General features: G+C 40.1%; 5 protein-coding genes across 5 annotated transcripts; all 5 read right to left on the bottom strand. All coding sequences in view use genetic code 12, as the record gives it.

Moving 5' to 3' along the window:
- Positions 1-5,584: 5,584 nt before the first annotated feature.
- On the bottom strand, positions 5,585-7,465 carry CPAR2_805690 (polynucleotide 5'-hydroxyl-kinase; the record flags this gene model as incomplete). The annotated part of the gene is made up of 1 exon (XM_036808459.1): positions 5,585-7,465. One exon carries the CDS (start codon positions 7,463-7,465, stop codon positions 5,585-5,587), a length of 1,881 nt encoding a protein of 626 aa, XP_036665193.1.
- A 386-nt stretch (positions 7,466-7,851) lies between these two features.
- SLA2 (Sla2p) lies at positions 7,852-10,974 on the bottom strand (the record flags this gene model as incomplete). The annotated part of the gene is made up of 1 exon (XM_036808458.1): positions 7,852-10,974. The coding sequence occupies one exon, from the start codon at positions 10,972-10,974 to the stop codon at positions 7,852-7,854; it is 3,123 nt and encodes a 1,040-aa protein (XP_036665192.1).
- A 781-nt stretch (positions 10,975-11,755) lies between these two features.
- On the bottom strand, positions 11,756-12,334 carry CPAR2_805670 (protein retreival receptor; the record flags this gene model as incomplete). The annotated part of the gene is made up of 1 exon (XM_036808456.1): positions 11,756-12,334. One exon carries the CDS (start codon positions 12,332-12,334, stop codon positions 11,756-11,758), a length of 579 nt encoding a protein of 192 aa, XP_036665191.1.
- Positions 12,335-14,187: 1,853 nt separating this feature from the next.
- Positions 14,188-14,934, bottom strand: CPAR2_805660 (uncharacterized protein; the record flags this gene model as incomplete). Its single annotated transcript, XM_036808455.1, has 1 exon — positions 14,188-14,934. One exon carries the CDS (start codon positions 14,932-14,934, stop codon positions 14,188-14,190), a length of 747 nt encoding a protein of 248 aa, XP_036665190.1.
- Positions 14,935-15,665: 731 nt separating this feature from the next.
- Positions 15,666-17,372, bottom strand: CPAR2_805650 (uncharacterized protein; the record flags this gene model as incomplete). Its single annotated transcript, XM_036808454.1, has 1 exon — positions 15,666-17,372. The coding sequence occupies one exon, from the start codon at positions 17,370-17,372 to the stop codon at positions 15,666-15,668; it is 1,707 nt and encodes a 568-aa protein (XP_036665189.1).
- Positions 17,373-18,047: the final 675 nt, after the last annotated feature.

Here is an 18,047-nt window from a genome sequence, read left to right as displayed (position 1 = left end):
AGGATGCTATGCAATACCTATCATTTGCTGATGAAAAATGATAATTGATTAGACACATGAGTGGAGCGAATGTGAGGTGCTGTTTGAGAATATCCGCAACTGGTGATGACTTTACAACTACAATATGGGACATGCTATGTCAGGTAAGTTGTGTATACTTGTTTATTGCACACAAACCAAAAAGTGGAACTCAATGCGAAGGCAGTCAAAAGATTCGCGCAACCGAGATCAAGTTAAAAGGCACTGGAACATCTATTGGAAGCAGACAATCATAGAAAGAACAAAACTAGTGTTGGCAAAGTGGCTGCAAGTGGACGCAAGAGGAGTATCAACCAACAGGGCCCAAGAGGGGTAAACGTGATGGCGGCCATCTCATTTCTTGTTGGCTTAAATTCACTGAACCAGTCGTATAACGAATTGATTGAGATTCCAGAAAGGTCAACTGCGAGAATGAGAAAATGGAATGAGCTGAATTTGTCAGGTGATGACTGCAGATAATTTAAGACAACTATAGACATTGAAATCTAATAAATATCGACTCATACAAGGGACCCTATACTGACACAGGAATCAGGGCTCGACCTAACATAGGAGACAACAACTAATGAATGTTACGTACTCAACAGATGATGACATCAGAATACAACTCTATTTAGGCACTGTAACATCTCTACCTACTGTTTATTTCAGGAACACACAGGTTATTAACTTCGACACAACGCGTACACACACACGAGTATATTTGCTTCCGGACGTCAATGCAAGTTTCACCTGCACCGCAATCTTTTCGCACCCTCTTCGCATCCTTACCGCAAAGATTTCGGTCCTCAAGCTCCAATGTTTTTACACCCGTACACCAACGATTTTGCATTCACGCACAAAATTTGCACCCTCACATCAACTAGTATGCATCCAAACACTAACGATGATTGCAGCCACACATCATGCACTCTTTCATGAAAAACAGAGGCATCCATCTTCACAGCAGTCGGTGCATCCAATCATTAATGAAAAAGCTGGGCTGCATAGTCATGGCATGTAAATTACGCGGCACGGTTTACAGAGTACTAAGAAAAGGTGCCCGAGAGTCAAATTGCAGATCTGCGCATATCCGCGCTGATTTCGTGCAAATTTGTTGTATAACTCAAGATCCAGATTCCGAGATATAAAAGTAGATCTGTAGCATAACAATCCCAACTCTTGAGCATAACGAATAAATTCTTAACGTATCGAACTATCTCGATTCGGTGTGTCTAGTAAATCGAAAGAAGTAACGAACTGGATACCAATCTTTGAACAGCCAATTCCAGCCAATAATCAGTTGGTTGTTGCTCCGTGAAAAAAAATGTTGTGTACCATATAAACTTGCTTGGAGAAATTTTACCGGCACTGAGTTTTAAATGACAGCAGCCTAAAGCTCGGTGAAACAGTTTTGTTTTTGTTTCCAATTTCGGGCACACCTAAGAAAACGTCCAGTCTGCTTCTAGAACTCAAATAAGAAACTATTCCGCTATTAAAGTGTACTCCAAAATGAGCATTTGAAGGCAGTAGTCGAAATCAGTGTACTTGGACTCTTTGAAGGCAGAGCCAAATACAGTCGTGGTATAGATAGTAATTTATTTGGAGATAACAGAAACCTGAAGGGTCAAGTTTAGAACACTGCTTTGGCATTTGTTGCTATACCAGAATTTATTAAAGAGTCATCTGTTTGTGGTTTAATTATGATGGCCATAGTATGGTATGAGGAATAAATTTTTCAAACCAATGCGTCAAAAAAAACCCCAGCAGTTAATTGTGTTACGTATATGGCTAGCTAAATTTTATGGTCATACATGAAGTTGCAATTTTTGTGGTCGTTGTTTTTCTCAAATTCAGCTTAATGCATAATCCTGTGTCCATTGCAGTTTTGAATTTGGAATTATTTCTGTAAAAGCTCTTACCAAACTCTAGTTTTTCATTGACTGATGTACGGAGAAGTTCAAATCCATTGTAGTCATCACTCAACAAAGTGGAAGTGCTCTATGGCACAGCACGTTATTTACAAACTACAGTTTTTCATTTGGTATTAGGCTTAACATACTCTGCGTATAGTTCCGAATGCATTCGCAGCATTGCGTGTCAACAGAGCAGTAGAGGGTTCACTTAAAAAAAGCAAACTTATTTCCAAGTGTGAAAAATGTTAAGAAAGGTTGCTCGCAGACCCCCTGAAAGCATCTCTGAATTCTTTGTGTACAATATTTGGGTGTTTGTTTGTGAGTCACTGCTCCCATTTGTTTTTGTTTAATTTGTTACTTGCTTTGTTTTTCTCTATATGCTTTACAAAATTAGTTTGGTATGCTTCGACAGTCCTATTCGTTTTGCATTAAAGACGTGATTTTTGCTATGCCATGTGTCCTGCTTCTGGACTCAGAATTCAAAACTTGGGTCACAGATCTGCGCCAAATAGGAACTAGATTTTTCAAAATTTGGTACTTTTACATTAGACACATTCTTTAATGCATCAACTACGAGGGTAGTACGGATGCGTATGTTGTTAATGAAATGGTGCAGAATTGATTTCTGGATGTACTCATTCTTGGTGCGTAAATGTGTTTCGGATAATGATATGGTGCAGATCTGGTGTCCGGGTGCAAGATCGTTTATGCAAAAACGCAAAATTGTTTGTCCCCGAGTGCGAAAGCGTTGACATGCCAAGCAAAAGTTTTCAAGTAACCTTCGGTGTAAGGGTGTAAATACCTCGTAAAATGATTGCTGTTAGTCTATGGTTTTTGTTGGTGCGCGGTTGCAACTCCTACTGTTGTATGGATGCCCTCTGTGCATAGCCGAGTATATATAAAAGTACTATAAAAAGTCGCAGAGGTGTTACAATGACGAAATAAAGGTGACTTTGAGTGAATATGCACGAAAGTATCAGGTAGATGGGCCGTTAAAGATGCAGACGTTTTTCCTTCATGGAGCTCTTAGTAATGACAAGCAGCAGTGTCCTCAAGCATTAGTGGGAGCTCTCTGCTCGGCATGTGTTCTACCATTCTTGCAAATGATTGGAGGGGTTCCGATATTCACCCACCTTTTCTCCGAATTGGGTTCTTTGTTTTGGGAAGGGAGCCGTGTTGCCCATTTCAAAATGTGTCATCGTGCTATTAAACTCTGGAGTCAGACTTTTCTGAAAGTACCAACAAATTATTGGGTCAGCACTATCAATCGATCACACGCTTTGTATTGAATGCTTGTTATTGAGGTGAACATTCCTCATTCAAGCTTATAGCGTTGTCCACTTGGAAGGAGTGATAAGCGCTACAATTGTATTGGCAGGTCTTCAGCTTACAGGTCTGTGTGACGTTTATCAAGCATCGACTACAAAGCACTAGCTCACCAGCTTGCTCCAAAATGATTTTTCATACCAAGCAATTCGAGTCCAGGGAGTCAAAAACACCAGCAATCTTCGACATAGCAGTTTTGACAGACCCTTTCAGGCAACGGTCGAGTCGAGCATTCATCTTTGCCTATGATACTTGTTCATTGAACGAAGATAATACAGCGGCTTCTCTATACTTAGGTTTTCGCCAATGAAGATGTAACATCTGTATGATTCTCCCCCAATTAAATTGGTATTTTGGGACTCAGCAAACCCTTGATCCACATCCATATGCAGCAACATGTATGTGGTAATGGATCTGTCTGGGCTGAATATTTGCGCATTCTTGCTCTAGGAGGTTTGTAAAATAAATACGTCTTCTTTTATTGTAACACCCCTTTGATGTCGTTCAGGATTTATTCTCAACTCGCAATTTTCATTGCATTGACATTGGAAAGTTTTGATTTCATTTGTGGCGATCGGAGTAGAATAGACTGACGAAGAGCCGCCGAGACACACTTAAGTGAAGACTCCCCAGAAGGCATTCCGCTGTGCCACCTTTGTTAGCGGTGTTGGACTTCTTCAACTCAAATCAAGATTTCAATGGTGCACCGTTGCAACCTACTCCTCCAAGTTTTTCCCAATCAATGAGCTAATGGCACTCCTCCTTTGCATCACTCTCGGAAAGGTCTCGTGTACCCGACATCTTTGTACACCTGACATCTTTGTACACATTGTAACTGCGTAAGCTGATGCATCTCTGTTACAAGTCACTCTGTGACTATTGTAGCTACCGTAGCCATTGATCCTCGTCTGTTACGAAATCTACCCTCTTCATTGAGATTCACATTCAATGGTACTCCAGCTTGAATGATTGATTGCTATCTGCACACTCGATTGGATGATAGATCACCATTTGGTGTCTAAAACTGACACAATATCATTACTGGTGTCTCGAAACTTAGTCGTAATTGGCATCAGGCATAGTATTCACCATCCTCTAATGATTACAGTAATTTCTATAATGATTGTGATGTCCCGTATTGGAAGATAGCACATTCACAAGTTATTTTTTGAAGAGGAGGTGGTGTTCAATTACTGCAATCTTGTGTGGGAATTTGTTTATGCACAAAAACAAAGTGCACACACATTCTTTCTTCCCCCATAAAAGTGGTGCACTATACAAGCCACTCTCACCAAAAAAATTGCACCTAATCGAAACCTGATCGAAACATCTTTTTTGCAGCTATACGTTTCACTTCCAAGCACAGGTTATGCTGCAGTTTAAGCTACAGACATCTCGGGTTTCTTTCCTTCTTGTGGCTGTTATCAGTGAGGTTTAGAGTTTATATAGCGTAGACACATGCGTTAACACCGAAAAACGAGAATCAAGCTCGAGCTGACGTGTGGGAGCTTTCCAAACCAGGTGGGTGCAGAATCTGGTAGTTCTTGCTACCATATCATGCGTTTTTGGAGTCTCAACAAAGTTGGTGCCGCAGATATGTCGATTCTTGTTTGGAAATCATTTTTGTAAAACTACACATTACCGCAGAATCAGCTGAAATCAGAGAATTTATTAGCATAAGAGAGTGCGATGGAAACGCTTTTCTTGTATCAATCTGTGCTGACAAACAAGGCTTCATTTAAATAGTGTATGCTCCACTTTCTACCCAAGAACTTACCATGTCTACTGTTTTAGAGGTTGACATCTCGCATTGTCCTGCAATTTTCGTGCGATGTTTCAAAGCCAAATTATATTATACACTCACGCTAAGAGATAAGAGGCCGTATCTTCGCTTTATGAATGGTTTTGTTAAGTTATAGTGTCTACTATTATTGTCTAGCCACCATAGTTTCGAGTGAAGCTATTATTGTGTTGCACTGGGCTCATTGTTGCTGCTGCGATACTCTAAAATGCACTTCTATGTCCCGCAGAAAGAAGTCCAATAAATGTGTAGAAACGATTCCGTAATTCGCAAATGAAGATGTGTCATTACAACCGGGCCCTCTTCACGAATTCGTAACTCAAACCAGGACACGTATTGAGGATGAGTATGTGGTCGCTAAAAGGTTTGTAATTCTTTCTCGCTAAATACCATCGAGACACCACAATGAACACAACACTTTTCGGTCAAAAATCATCTTGGCCCTGATAATATAAAGTCAAGAAGTTCATCATCCTCTCTCAAAAGATTTCACAGTATATTTAAGCATCTTCAAGGAATTCATTCACCTTCGTTGGCTCCTTCGAAGAATGTTTCTCCGCACTTTCCAAACACCACCAACTTTGGCTTTTCCTCTTGTACTTACGTACGGTATGCACGTCTTTGACAAGTTCAGGTGAGGGTCTTGCGATTGCGTTACCACACCCGCATGAAGAAACTTTTCAGCCATTAGTTCAATCGATGGAATGCTTCCTTCACCTCGCACAAGAACGATTTTGGAGTTGGCAATGAGGGTATCTTTAACCTTTTTCAGCACGCTTGGGGGTGCGTAAACATTCAAGTAGTGATCGCGAATATTAATGCTATGGATGATGAGAAGTCCCAAAAATTGACTACCAGTCCCGAGCACGAGGTCAAGATCTTTCGAACGTATCAAGTTGGGATATATGTTGTTATTGCCATCCCTGATCAAGACCTCGCCACAGGGGGAACTTGTGCTATACACTCCCCAAATCGTGCACGATAGCAATGTGGGAATATTGTTGAAATCAAAACTGGCATCCACCGCGTAGTTAAGAATCGACACGCCATATATCCCTTGTCCTGAACCCCCCACCTGGTAGCTAAGTCTTTCCGGAGACTGATTCAAAATGGAATGACTGAACTCAAAATCATTACTAATTCTGTGGTGAAAGTATAAAAGTTTGTTGTTGTTTCTAAATTGACTAGGTGCGGTAGGTGGCAAATGAAAGACACCTGGTAATAAGGTAGCCTTAACATAGCTCATTCCTTGCAACACTGCTTGATTTTCCTCAAACTCGAGCGACAAATTGCTCGTTAAGAGAATCAAGTCCGAAGGATTGACAATGATTGTGACCTTCTGTAATAATGTCTTACCAAATCCCTTAATCCAGCCAGGGGTATTTACAATTAGTCTGTAGCCCTTTTGCTTATACCTGGAGCAATATATTTTGTAAAGCTTTCTGGTTACTTCAAGATACCTCAGTGGTGCATCCAATGGACTGTCGAAACCATAATATTCTTCACTCTTGTCAAACACATGCCCCGATGTTGTACAAGCTCCATCAGGTAATTGTATACTCAACGACATACAATACGGCGATGAGTTGTCAGACTGTCCCGGATCTAGGTCCATAATCACCACGGATTGTTTTTTTTGGAAACGCAAATAGTCCAGCAAAGATTTACAGAAGGTGGATTTGCCAGCATTTTTGTTCCCCATAACAATCAAGTTATACGGTGATATTGCAGCACTAGATCCAAAATAATTAACCCATGATTCATCCACAAACATGCCGATATTATTATCACTTTGAATGACAACCTGAAAAGTAAAATGCTTGAGCATTTCATTTTGATCATCACTACTTGCAATTAATCGAAACGGCAAAAGCTTTCTGGTACTGTTACTGAATCCCGTATGGTAGTTGATCAACTTGATTTTAGAAACAACGCTCATTTCCAGATTTTCCGTGGACGCATTGGCAATAACCGGCAAAGAGTGAAAATCAGTTGAGAAGAATGTGTATGTACAATCGGTATCAGAGTTCAATTCGTAACAGTTGTTGACGCGTATGTTTCCCTGTAATATTCGGAGCTTGAACATCCCTTTGATCATGATAAAATCTCCACGTTCGAGTGTCACTATAACACAATCATCTTCAATTTGTAAACACAGTTCGCTTGGTAAAAAGTTTGACTGAGTAATTCTCTGCCTTGGCAAACTTGGGGATGGGCATTTACTATCATTGACACTCGCTACGAGATTGGTAATGTCTGGTGTGGCGAACTTATATTCATCATCACTGCACTCATCATCTGAATTCCTCACATATTGCAAAGCAATTTCATCAACATTGACGGGTGTAGACGTAGAGCTATCACCATCAACGGAGTTGGCTTTCAAAGCCGCATATGCACTCATCCGCAAAATTGACTTGTTCTACCTTAAACATTTGCAATGTGTGTGGCAGAGAAATCAAAATTTTTCTGTTTTCATTTATTTTTTTTTTTTTCACGCAGTCTAGTTTCCTGAAATGTTTATCTTGTGTATGTAGACAGTATCACATACGAATACAATTACTACTGAATCTCTTGAGAAAGGGAGAGTCTAAAAGCGTCTCTATCGCTAGGAATACAATGAGAAGAGTATCAATATTCAATGACGCACAACAGCTAAGCGAACCTTTGCTGCGTCGGAGAATTCTGTGAGAAATTGCTAGCATTACATGTTGTTTCGCAACACCATTACTCATTATATGTCACTACACACTTTTTATTCTTCCAACAAGAATAACTTGAGACCCCCCCTTACTCTTCATCACTGTCATCATCTTTGTAGCCGTGCTTTCTAATCTCCCCAAGTCTTCTTCTGGCTGATTGAAGCTTATTTTCAAGTTTCAAAATTTCCACTTGTTGTTCCATCTCAAGTGTTTTACCCTCATATGGAGTCAATTTACTCAAATCAATGTCATCCGTTTGCAGGTCACCCTCATTCAACAAACCTTGTACTTTTGACACCAAGGCCTTACATGCGCGTGTTACATCACCAGAGGCTGACTCTAAAGTATCTTGAGACTTCGACATGAAATTAGCCTTCACTCTGGATGCGGCAACCAATTGGGCCGTGGACGCAGCAACCTCATTTGACGCCACTATCAACTCTTCGTGAGAATTCTTTTTTTGCAAAACACCATCCGAAATTTGGATCAAAATATTTGTTGCGCCGGCCACTGCTTTCGCCGCACTAATTAGCCCTTCCGTCCATCTGCTGTTTTTCCTGTAAAACTCCGCGTTCGATTGCGAGCCCTTACCTTTGTTGACAATTTCACGTTGCGACTCCACTGCAGCTTGAATCAACCTTCCTACAGCATCAATAATCGCTTTTGCACATGATATCAAAGTTTCGTGTATCTCAATGTTACCACCATATATGTTTGGGTTCTTCAACAAATCAGTTAAATACTTTGAGGCTGAGTTGACTGCATCAACAGTTTGTTGCATCTCTTTGTTCACAATACTCTCAAGATCACCTTTGAACTCAATTCCACTCGACAACCTCAAGGAATCAGCCAAACTTCCCAAGTCTTTCAAGGATGTCTGTAACTGAAGGTTGCCATCTATGATCAGGTCTATTCTGTCCTCCTCGTCCTCTAAACCTTCGAGTTTCTCTGACTTCAACCCTTGATAGTATTCTTCGGCGTCATTAAGAACTCTCATCATTTGGGTCAAAATCTTCTCTTCTTCTTTTCCCGATGAAGCCTGTGAGAAGCTCTTTGACGTTTGCATTAAATCATTCAAATATGTAACCAAAGAGGAGCTGTATAATATAATGTCTGAAAACGTCTCCTCATCTTGGTTGTTCTTCTCAGCTATGTATCCATTAAACGTTGAAGCAAAGTCAGTAGCTGTGTCAGAGCAAAGTTCAACAACTGACAACAAGTACTCGGGAGACGAATTGTTATTTGAACCTAATGTATTCAAGGTCAACTCGTGCTTGATGTCTAGAATGCGTCTAATGCTGTTATCCAAAAAGATGTCAATCAAGCTTTTAAATTTTGAAATATGGGCCATGATAATGTGATCAATTTCTGCATTCAAAATATCATCTTGATCCTCTTTAATACGCCCAATCTCTTTATAAGCTTCTTCGAGAGACTGATTGGCTATTGCCAACTCAGTCTCCTTGTCTTGCAATTGTACTTGTAAACCATCCATAGTTCCAGGTTCACCATTCTTGGAATAGCGCTCCAACTGAGCTTTCAAATCATTCAATTCAGCCTCGTGCTTTGACATGATGGCACTAAGATTCATGTTTTGTAACTTGCCCGATTCCTTCGCAGAAACGTTAAGATCCCTAATTTCAGTTTCCAATTTTTCAATTTCTTGATCCTTTGATGCTTTCACTCTATCCAATTCAAGTCTTGCACGATCGCGCTCTCTAATCAAATCAGCCAACTCGACATTTTTGGCCTTCAAATCTTTTTCGAGCTTTTCCTTCTTGGCAATGGACTCTTGAGCACTACTAATCTTTTGTTGAATTTTTTTGAATTTCGCCAACAAGTTCAAATGTTCTTGTCGCAATTGGGAATATAGCTTAGCAAGTGACTCATATTTCTTGGTCCAATTTGCAATCTGCTCCTCCAAGTTTTGAATTTGTTCAGTTTTAGAAGTAAGCTGTTGGGTAGCAGTATTGTTGAAAGCGGTCATTTCATTCTCCAAAGATTTAACTCTTGTGTCATATTGTTGCAATAACTGCTGATCGTTATCGTACTGATTCTTAAACATGAGCAAGTCGTGCTCCAACTCCGACACTCGTCCTTGTTGTTGCTGAGTTTGTTGCATCTGAAGAGCTTGTTGTTCTTCCATGAATCGACGTTCTTGCTCTCGTTGTTGCTGTTCAAATAAGCGTTGTTGCTCTTGCTGTTCTTGAAGCTGTTGTTGACGTTGCAACTCAAGTTGTCTTTGGATCCTCTCTTGCTCCTGTTGTTGCTCAAAAAGATAACCGGTTTGTTGCGAAGAGATTTGATCAGTGGAAAGTGAGGGTGGGATGCTAGGGGGTTCGACGCTGATTGATCTTGCCCTTGACATGCTGCGGTCGTCGCTTTCAGGTGCAGCATTCGCAGGTATGGACCTTCCATCTTCATCCACTTGCAAGTCGGGAGAGCTGTTTGGAAGACGTGGAATGGTTATCAAACTCGTCAAGAACTTGATAGATTGGCAGTCAGTGTAAAAATCTCGTAACATGAAATGCTGCGACTCAAATCTATCGAACAAGACAGTCAACGCCTCGTCAGCACCCAATTGTTGATACATTGCCCTGAGCATCGAAATACAAAACTTGTATATTCCATAAGATTCAGTGATCAAAGGGACCAATGCGCTAACCTTGCATAAATTACCGTGAGAGCGATGAATAGTCGCAAATATAAGCTTTTGCAAATCATTGATCAGATCCTGGAGATCCATCAACTGAAGGATGGATTCATATCCTTCATTAGGGTCACTAACAGCTCTCAATGAAAGATATTCCTCGTACTCAAAAGTTCCATTGAAACCGGGATTATTGCGATGGAAATCCAACTTTTGCAAAATATACCGATCATATTGATTGATCAATCTTCCGTATGCCAGCCCATGAGTTGGAAACACCGTTGCTAACGATGCGACAAAGTCTCTGTTGCGGTAGGCATCTTTCAAGGTGTTTGGATGACCCTCCTGTAAAACTTTATGGATCATGATAAGAGCTTTGAACAACAGAATCTCGTTACTTTGTAAAGGTTGGATCTTGACAGCATTCCAAAAAGCTCGTGAATTTTTATGATCCCATGTGTAGACAATACATGCCCTTACATGCTTTCTCTTTGGTGGAACTTCATCACTATTGCAAGCTTTCTTTACACTAGTCTGCAAATCTACTTCGGCACGACTCATATTTAACCTCGGTGTGTTGCGTGGTTTATTTAATTGGTCTTCCTTGTGGAATGTTGATAGATATGTCGATCAATTGCAATTGGCGAAGAGGAAGTTAACTGGTGAAAAGTCACCCAAAGTCGACAATTTTTTTTACTGTTTTGTTTTCGGACTGAGTTTTTTGGTGATTCCGTTTTGCGACATTTTTTTTTTTATTCCTTTTTTTTTCTCTTAGTTGCTCGGCTCTAAAAGGGGTGAAAAATAGATCAAGAAGTCACAACTGTCTTCTGCTTCGCCTTCTATACAATGAGGGTGGCCAACCAGAAAAATAAATGGCGCTGTTTTGAGGGCTTCATTGTCCTTTGTTTGTTATGAGGGAATTGTCCACCATGAGAGTATTCCATAGTTTCATGCCTGTATCTCCCATAAAAAGCGTTATCTGCGATTTTCTACCCCTTTTTTACTTTGTCATTGAGTAGGTCGGGCCAATGGGAGCAGTCCTTTTGGCATGCTGCATTAGAGAGCTAGTCGTGAGGTGAGATACTTTGACCAGATACTATTTTTGACTATCACTATAATCTTGACCTTCTTCGTGGGTCGAAGCACGATTAGCCAGGGCTTTTGCTTTGCATAAGCTCGAGCTTGTTATCCATAATGCAATGCTTCCGATTGTAAAGTAGATACATATATTGAAACTAGTTCGTTTGCACTGGGTCGGAGGTGCATGCTTTACATATTACTTTCGTAGCACACATTCTTGAAACAATTATTTATACAATTTATACAACTCATGACAAAAGCATCACTTTCTATACCTTGTTTTTCCCAAATCAAACGGTAAATACTTGTACTTGGTCATGTGCTGTATCTGCTTTCGCATGGTTAAAGCAAATAAAATTATGAAATACATCAATAAAATTGGCCAAAAGACTGGAATATCAAAGATGGAAAAGAAAGTCAAGAATATGCTCAAGGCAGTGGCTCTTGTTGCATTATACCAGAACTTGAACTCTGGTAATCTCCTTATGAATGGCCTGAACTCATCATCCTTGGACCCTGACTCTTGCACTTCCTGATCCATTCCTTCCTCAATGGATTCATTCTTCATTTCCTGCTCCAAAGACGGATCAAACTTTGGCGTCAAAAAGGCCAAAAACAAATTCAACAAGTATATTCCCAAGGCGTAGCAGATTATGTACCATCCTTGAACAATGAAAATCCTGGTCATGAATAAAGTGAGCAAAATTCCAAACCCCAACCATCTATAACCAGTGTGAGGAACAGATTCATCAACAAACTTTTGATACGTAACCAAAATCTTTCTGTAATTCTGGTACACAGGGTTATCAGTAGGCACTTCGAAAGGTAAATCTAATGGCATCGTAGATGGAGTCACTGAAATAAAATCAATCTTGTTTTTTTTCACACTTAATCTGGTTGTTGTTATTTTTTATTTTTTTTCATTTTCTTTGTTCGTTCAGTTGTCGTGTGTGGATGGTTAAAACAACCGCGTAGGAAGGTATTTTGTATTGCACAATTCAGGTGGACATACTTGTTACCCATTCCAAGAAATAAGATGCAATGGCATCGTAAACTAACGATGTACTTCTTGTCTTGGAGTGATTGGTGATCTCGATCCGACTAGTCCAAAAGCTCTTTCAGAGATTCAGCTCGTTAGTGTCCTTTTTGCAATCTAACCGCAAGTCAAGTTATTGTCATCATCAAAACAACTATCTCTCAGCAGCTCAGAGAGTACAAGACTGTTAATCTTTTTAAAAGCCCCATCTCTGTTTTGTTTTGTCACGTGTTCACGGAATGACTCTTTTCTTCTCTCCTCGATAAGTGCACTTTGAACATTCGGTTCCTCTCTTTTCAACTTGAGACCCATTACGGTTAGAGACACAGGGAAACCCGATTAAAGGCACTTTCATTAGGTACTGGCGAGAGATCTCTACCCGAAAAAGTAATTTTTGCTCCAAAGTGAGGGTTTAGACGATATACAAGTTTTTATGGTTTTTTTTGCACCAATAAGGTCTGAAAACTTAATACATAGCTAGAAACTCATTCTTGAAAGTTCGTAACTTGCAACTTGGCAAATAATCGAACTATATCACATGAGTCCCTTACTAACTGGGTTTCTCTACCTACCTCTCCTTCACTTTGAACGTTGTTTCATCTATCCATCTATCAATAAAAAGGAAAAAAAACTACACCCAATTGTTACTTCTTTTTCGCAGCTATATGTTTTACTTCAGAGCACAGCTTATGCTACAGACATCTAGGGTCCTTTCCCTTTTTGTGGCTGTTATCAACGTAACTCATAATTGGAATGAGCGTCTCCAGCGCCGGCTCAGGCTATTCTAAGCAAAGTTATAACGCATTACAGAAAAAGTCTCATAAAATTGGCATTTTGCCAGGAAAAGCGAAAACCGACAACGGTTCAACGCTAGTGCAGCAGAGATACAGCTTCTGCACCCCCTAAATCCCCAAAAAAAATGAAAATTTTTTGGTGCCCCAAGACGGTGAAGTATGGTCAAAAACTCCTAGGGGTACGGAGTTAATCTGTAGTTTGTACAGTGTAGGGGCACAGGAAGTGCACATCAGAACCATTCTGAAGATGCGGCTCTTTTTGCGAAGAGGTAGTCATTCTACAGATGCGTCGAAACAAAAGATGTAACAATTTCAAACTAGATGGGTTTAGAGATCATGGACCTGTATTGAGCAAGTGTGTACAGTTTCACTTCATTCGATACACATCAATAATATATAGTAACATGTGATGCTTTATCTCGGATACAAAGCACATATATAAATTAACTTAAAGATAACCACGACGTGATGACAGCAGTGGTGGCACTGAACGAAATTCTGTTTACCCCAACAACCCCAACATAGCTAATAATTACACATTTATGCTTTCGCTTCTCCGTAAAACGATCACGAGTGATCATGTCCACCAGTCGTCGCTGTAATGCGGTGCCAAACAATAAACATGGTATCATAAGCAACGCATCGCAACTGTTCATCAATTCTCTCACTTGGTGTGAGCCCGAGTGCTATCAACGCAACATTTATTGCCATCAAAACTCGCACCAAAACATCAAAAGCCAATGCTCCTTATTTAAAGGAAAGATCGTGAGCAGTATGTTGGAGGTTTTAAACCTCGTATGTATAGTACCTTTTAAATGAAAGTAGTGGAGATGAGCAATAATGAAGCTTTAACCGAAATACGTTTTAATCAGTTCTCGGTAACTCACTTGATGACTCTTTTTCATACAATTTGAAAGCTTCCCTTACGTGACTGGGTTGAAGGGGTGCATTAATGTCACCTTGATACTGCAATCGAGGACGCTTCGTTTCTCTTTCAGGTTGGCCATTTTCAATGTCCGATCGTTTCTGCTTCTTCTTTAGCTCGATATCGGACAAAAGCTTCCCTTTATTATCCCTTTCTTGCACTTCAAAAGATTTACTTATAATCTCTGAAATGAACAGTTTTGCTACACCAGCCATCACGGTCGCTATAACCTGAGAAACAGAATGACCCACGACTCCATTACAAATTCTTTTTACTCCCGGTTTATTGATTGTCAGTCTTCTATATGCTTCAAATCTCTCCATTTGGTCGTTCGTAAAGTTTGTAATGAGCAATCGTTTCTGATCTTCCTCCGATAAATTCGTATCAATGGCATTATTCTTAAGATCTTTATATCGACTTGTCAACTCTTGATCGTCGAGTAATAGTAGGTCTTCCAGACTTATCGACAGTAGCTCCTCCCTCTCAGAGAATGTGTCCCCTGCATCTACCAGGTCGATTTGCTCAGGTGTATTCTTGTCCTTTTCTTTTTCCTTTTCCAAGTCACTGAAAAAGACTCTCCAGATCAATTCCTCGTCCTCTTCGTCCAAACTGATATCCGAAGAGGAGTCTTCAATAAATGCCGCAGCCGCATTCATACCATGCTTTTCATAGGCTCGATCAGACATTTGAAAGTTCAATAATGTTCAGTGAACGTTCTTTAGTTCGTGTATTCTTTTTTTCTTTGAAAGTAATTTTCTATGAGCACAACAACGAATCCTGCTCTGATAGAGCCCTTGTCATAGTAATGCAGAGCAAAAAATAGCTAACTTGTTTATAGAAGAGAAAAGAAATCGATTTGAATCTACTTCGCTTGTTGTGGCAAACCTCATTATCCAATCGGACAAGACAAAGCTATTGGCCATTCTATTGTCAGCTTTTTTAAAAAGGTGTCTCCTTCAATGAGCAACAAATCACACCAGTTAGAGATAAGCAGCGATAATGTTTGCTCTAGCATGTTTATTATACTTGACACTTCTATGATGCAACACCGGAAGATTCCACATTGAGCCCACAATCTTCGTTTATGCACCTCAAGACAATGGAGACGTGATAGGCTTGACCCTTCTCTCTCTCTGTGCGTTGATTAGGTTGATATGACACAAATGGAGCTTGAATATATATCCTGAATTATTCTCTCCACGTGACCTAGGATTACTTTGAATTGAAGTTCTTCGGGGCCTGTTGTTGTGAATAAGACACCGAGTTCAAAGTGGTCAAAAATGTGCTCTCGTATTAAGCTCTGTGAAGAAAAGTTTACATGAAACGAAAAAGCCAGCACTCCCGAGAGGACAATGTGTAATGAGCACAACAACCCGAAAAGGCATTGCCCAACAAAACACTCCAACATCAAAAATGGTCAAGAAAGATTAGACAAGTTTGCTATCATGACCCTCATTATTTGTTTCAAATTATGCGTTTCAATCTCGGTATTGGAATAACTCGATTGTGGTAAAGCCTGTAGCGAGCCAAGACAGTGTAATGCATTCGAGAGCAATGTTGGGTCATGTAAAAACAATGATTTTTCGTGATTGTCGAGCACTCCGCAGCTTGCAATGGTCGTTACAGACAGTGAAGCTATCGAGCGTCTCTTGCTGTCTTCAACTATGGGAACGATAAATACTGTACAGAAAGAATTTTGCAAGACTTCATCGATATAAGTTGAGGGCAAGATTGGCTCTCCGTACCATCTAGGGGTGGTAGTGAACACCACTTGAAATATTTGCAAAATTTGAAAGCGAATGTTTTTGTTGTAATAAAACCATGATTGGGATAAGATTTGCCACATATCTAGGTAATCAAAACCGCGTTGTTTGTTGCTATTTTCGGACGGTCTCACAGATTGAAGCACATCACGCCTTAACCAACCTAAACATGACAAAAAAATTGTGGTTAGATCCAGGATGATTTCCCTCAAGTCGCTTTCATCAAAAGGTGTAGTACACATACTGTCATGTGTATCTGCACCAAGCACTTGACCCTTTGAGCTAGACTTGTTTGACCTCAGCTTATATTTCACATACTTTGGGGTCAGCTCAACATTGTTGGCAGGTCTATTTGAGTCCAGTGAAAGTTGATTTCTGATTATATGCCCTATTTCATCTAGGGAGTGCCCCAAAAATGGATACTCATTCGAAGATGCCACTTTCTTCTGTCTGGATGGTATGAACAATGGCTTGAGTAGCGAGCATATTTGCTGACGTGATTTATTTAGTTTTGCCTCTTCATTAGCTGGCATGCCCAACACCGCAGTTTCACTTTTATCAACAATACCTAGCCCAATTTCATGTTGATGGTGCTTATTCAATTTGTTTTGAATGTACAGATCGGCAGGGGTCAACATCTTCCTATGAATATCAAGAAGCGAAGAATGCTCTGCAAATGTTTCACCATCTTCATTTGAGAAATTAGCATTTGTAAATTTATAAACTCGAGCGAGCATTATATCATTCACAACAGAATTGGAATTGTTTGAGGATAAGCAAATCGAGGCCTTTAAGGAGCTAGTGTGTATTTTGTCCTCACCGTTGCGATCTCCAAATTTGGACAAGCCGTTTGCAGAGTGAGATTTGTGGAATAAATTATGGAAACCAGACAGGGGTGACGATATTATTTGCTTCTTCCCCCTCGATTCTTCGCTCGATTGCCTCTTGGAGATTCCTTCATCAGTGGAGCTTGAGTCTATCACAGAATCGAAATGCAGCTTGCTCGTTGGACTCAATATCTTTTTCGCGGCTCTCAACTTGGTAATTTTGGGTTCTTTCAAGGGTTCGTTGTCGTCGAATTCAACTTTCGAATCCGGAGCATCCAAAATGCATACTTCTGAATTTCTGGCAGCAACGTTGGATTGTGATCTGTTTCGAGTGAAAAGCTTGACTAATGGATTGGATTTGGCTGTTGCATTACTAAATGTCGATGCTTGTGACACATTGGTTCCAACCTTTTTCAAGGTACCGAATTCGACGTTTGAAATCTGGGACGAGTTTTGGTCGCCACCAGTGCTTTTGTTTACCTGTGTATCAGCATCGTTCTTTCTTGAATGAGGGAGGATATCAAGGTTCTTCATGAAGCTGAAACAGGTGCATTGCCTAGATCACTTTATATCTGTGAGGCAGCAAAAAGTAAGAGATCAAAAAAAGGGGCCATGTATTGCGTAGATTTTGTCAAAAGTACACGATCTTCAAAATGCAGACATCAGAGCACACCAATCTGCCACACGCTGATTCACAGCGGAGAGCCGGAAGCTAAACATGCCTTAGCCAAAAGTCGTCTACAATAGCTTTGATTTACGTCATAGGTCTCTGGTGCACCGTTGCGATTGTAAACTCATCATTCTTTGTTCTTCCTAGTAAACACTAAATGTTGATGCTATTAAGTTTTGTTGTGTGCATTTTGAGTGAGAATAAACAGTCTAACCTAAGTAAATTTTGTTCATTATAGTTCGGTTAAGCAGTAATCTTTATAAATGATAAGCAAGTGTTTGTGTCAAAGACTTTTCGTCTTTATTTCGAGCAATTTTGTTGCAAAAAAAAAATGCTGCAACTTGTTTTTGAAGGTTCTACAAAAATTGATTGGTACGAAGATTACAATTGAAATTCTACTAAAGCTATTGCGAAAGTCGTTACTCCAAGCAAGAAAACTACTCCCCGAGTGATCTTTTTAGTCGCACGCATAATGGTGTTGATCTGGTTGAATTTTAAAGAGCTGGCAAGTAAATCTGTTCCATTCTGGTTTCGTGGTG

Source organism: Candida parapsilosis, contig 005807, assembly GCF_000182765.1.
Source record: "Candida parapsilosis strain CDC317 annotated contig 005807".
Classification (NCBI taxonomy): Eukaryota; Fungi; Ascomycota; class Pichiomycetes; order Serinales; family Debaryomycetaceae; genus Lodderomyces; species Lodderomyces parapsilosis.
This window is presented reverse-complemented; position numbering and strand designations above follow the sequence as displayed.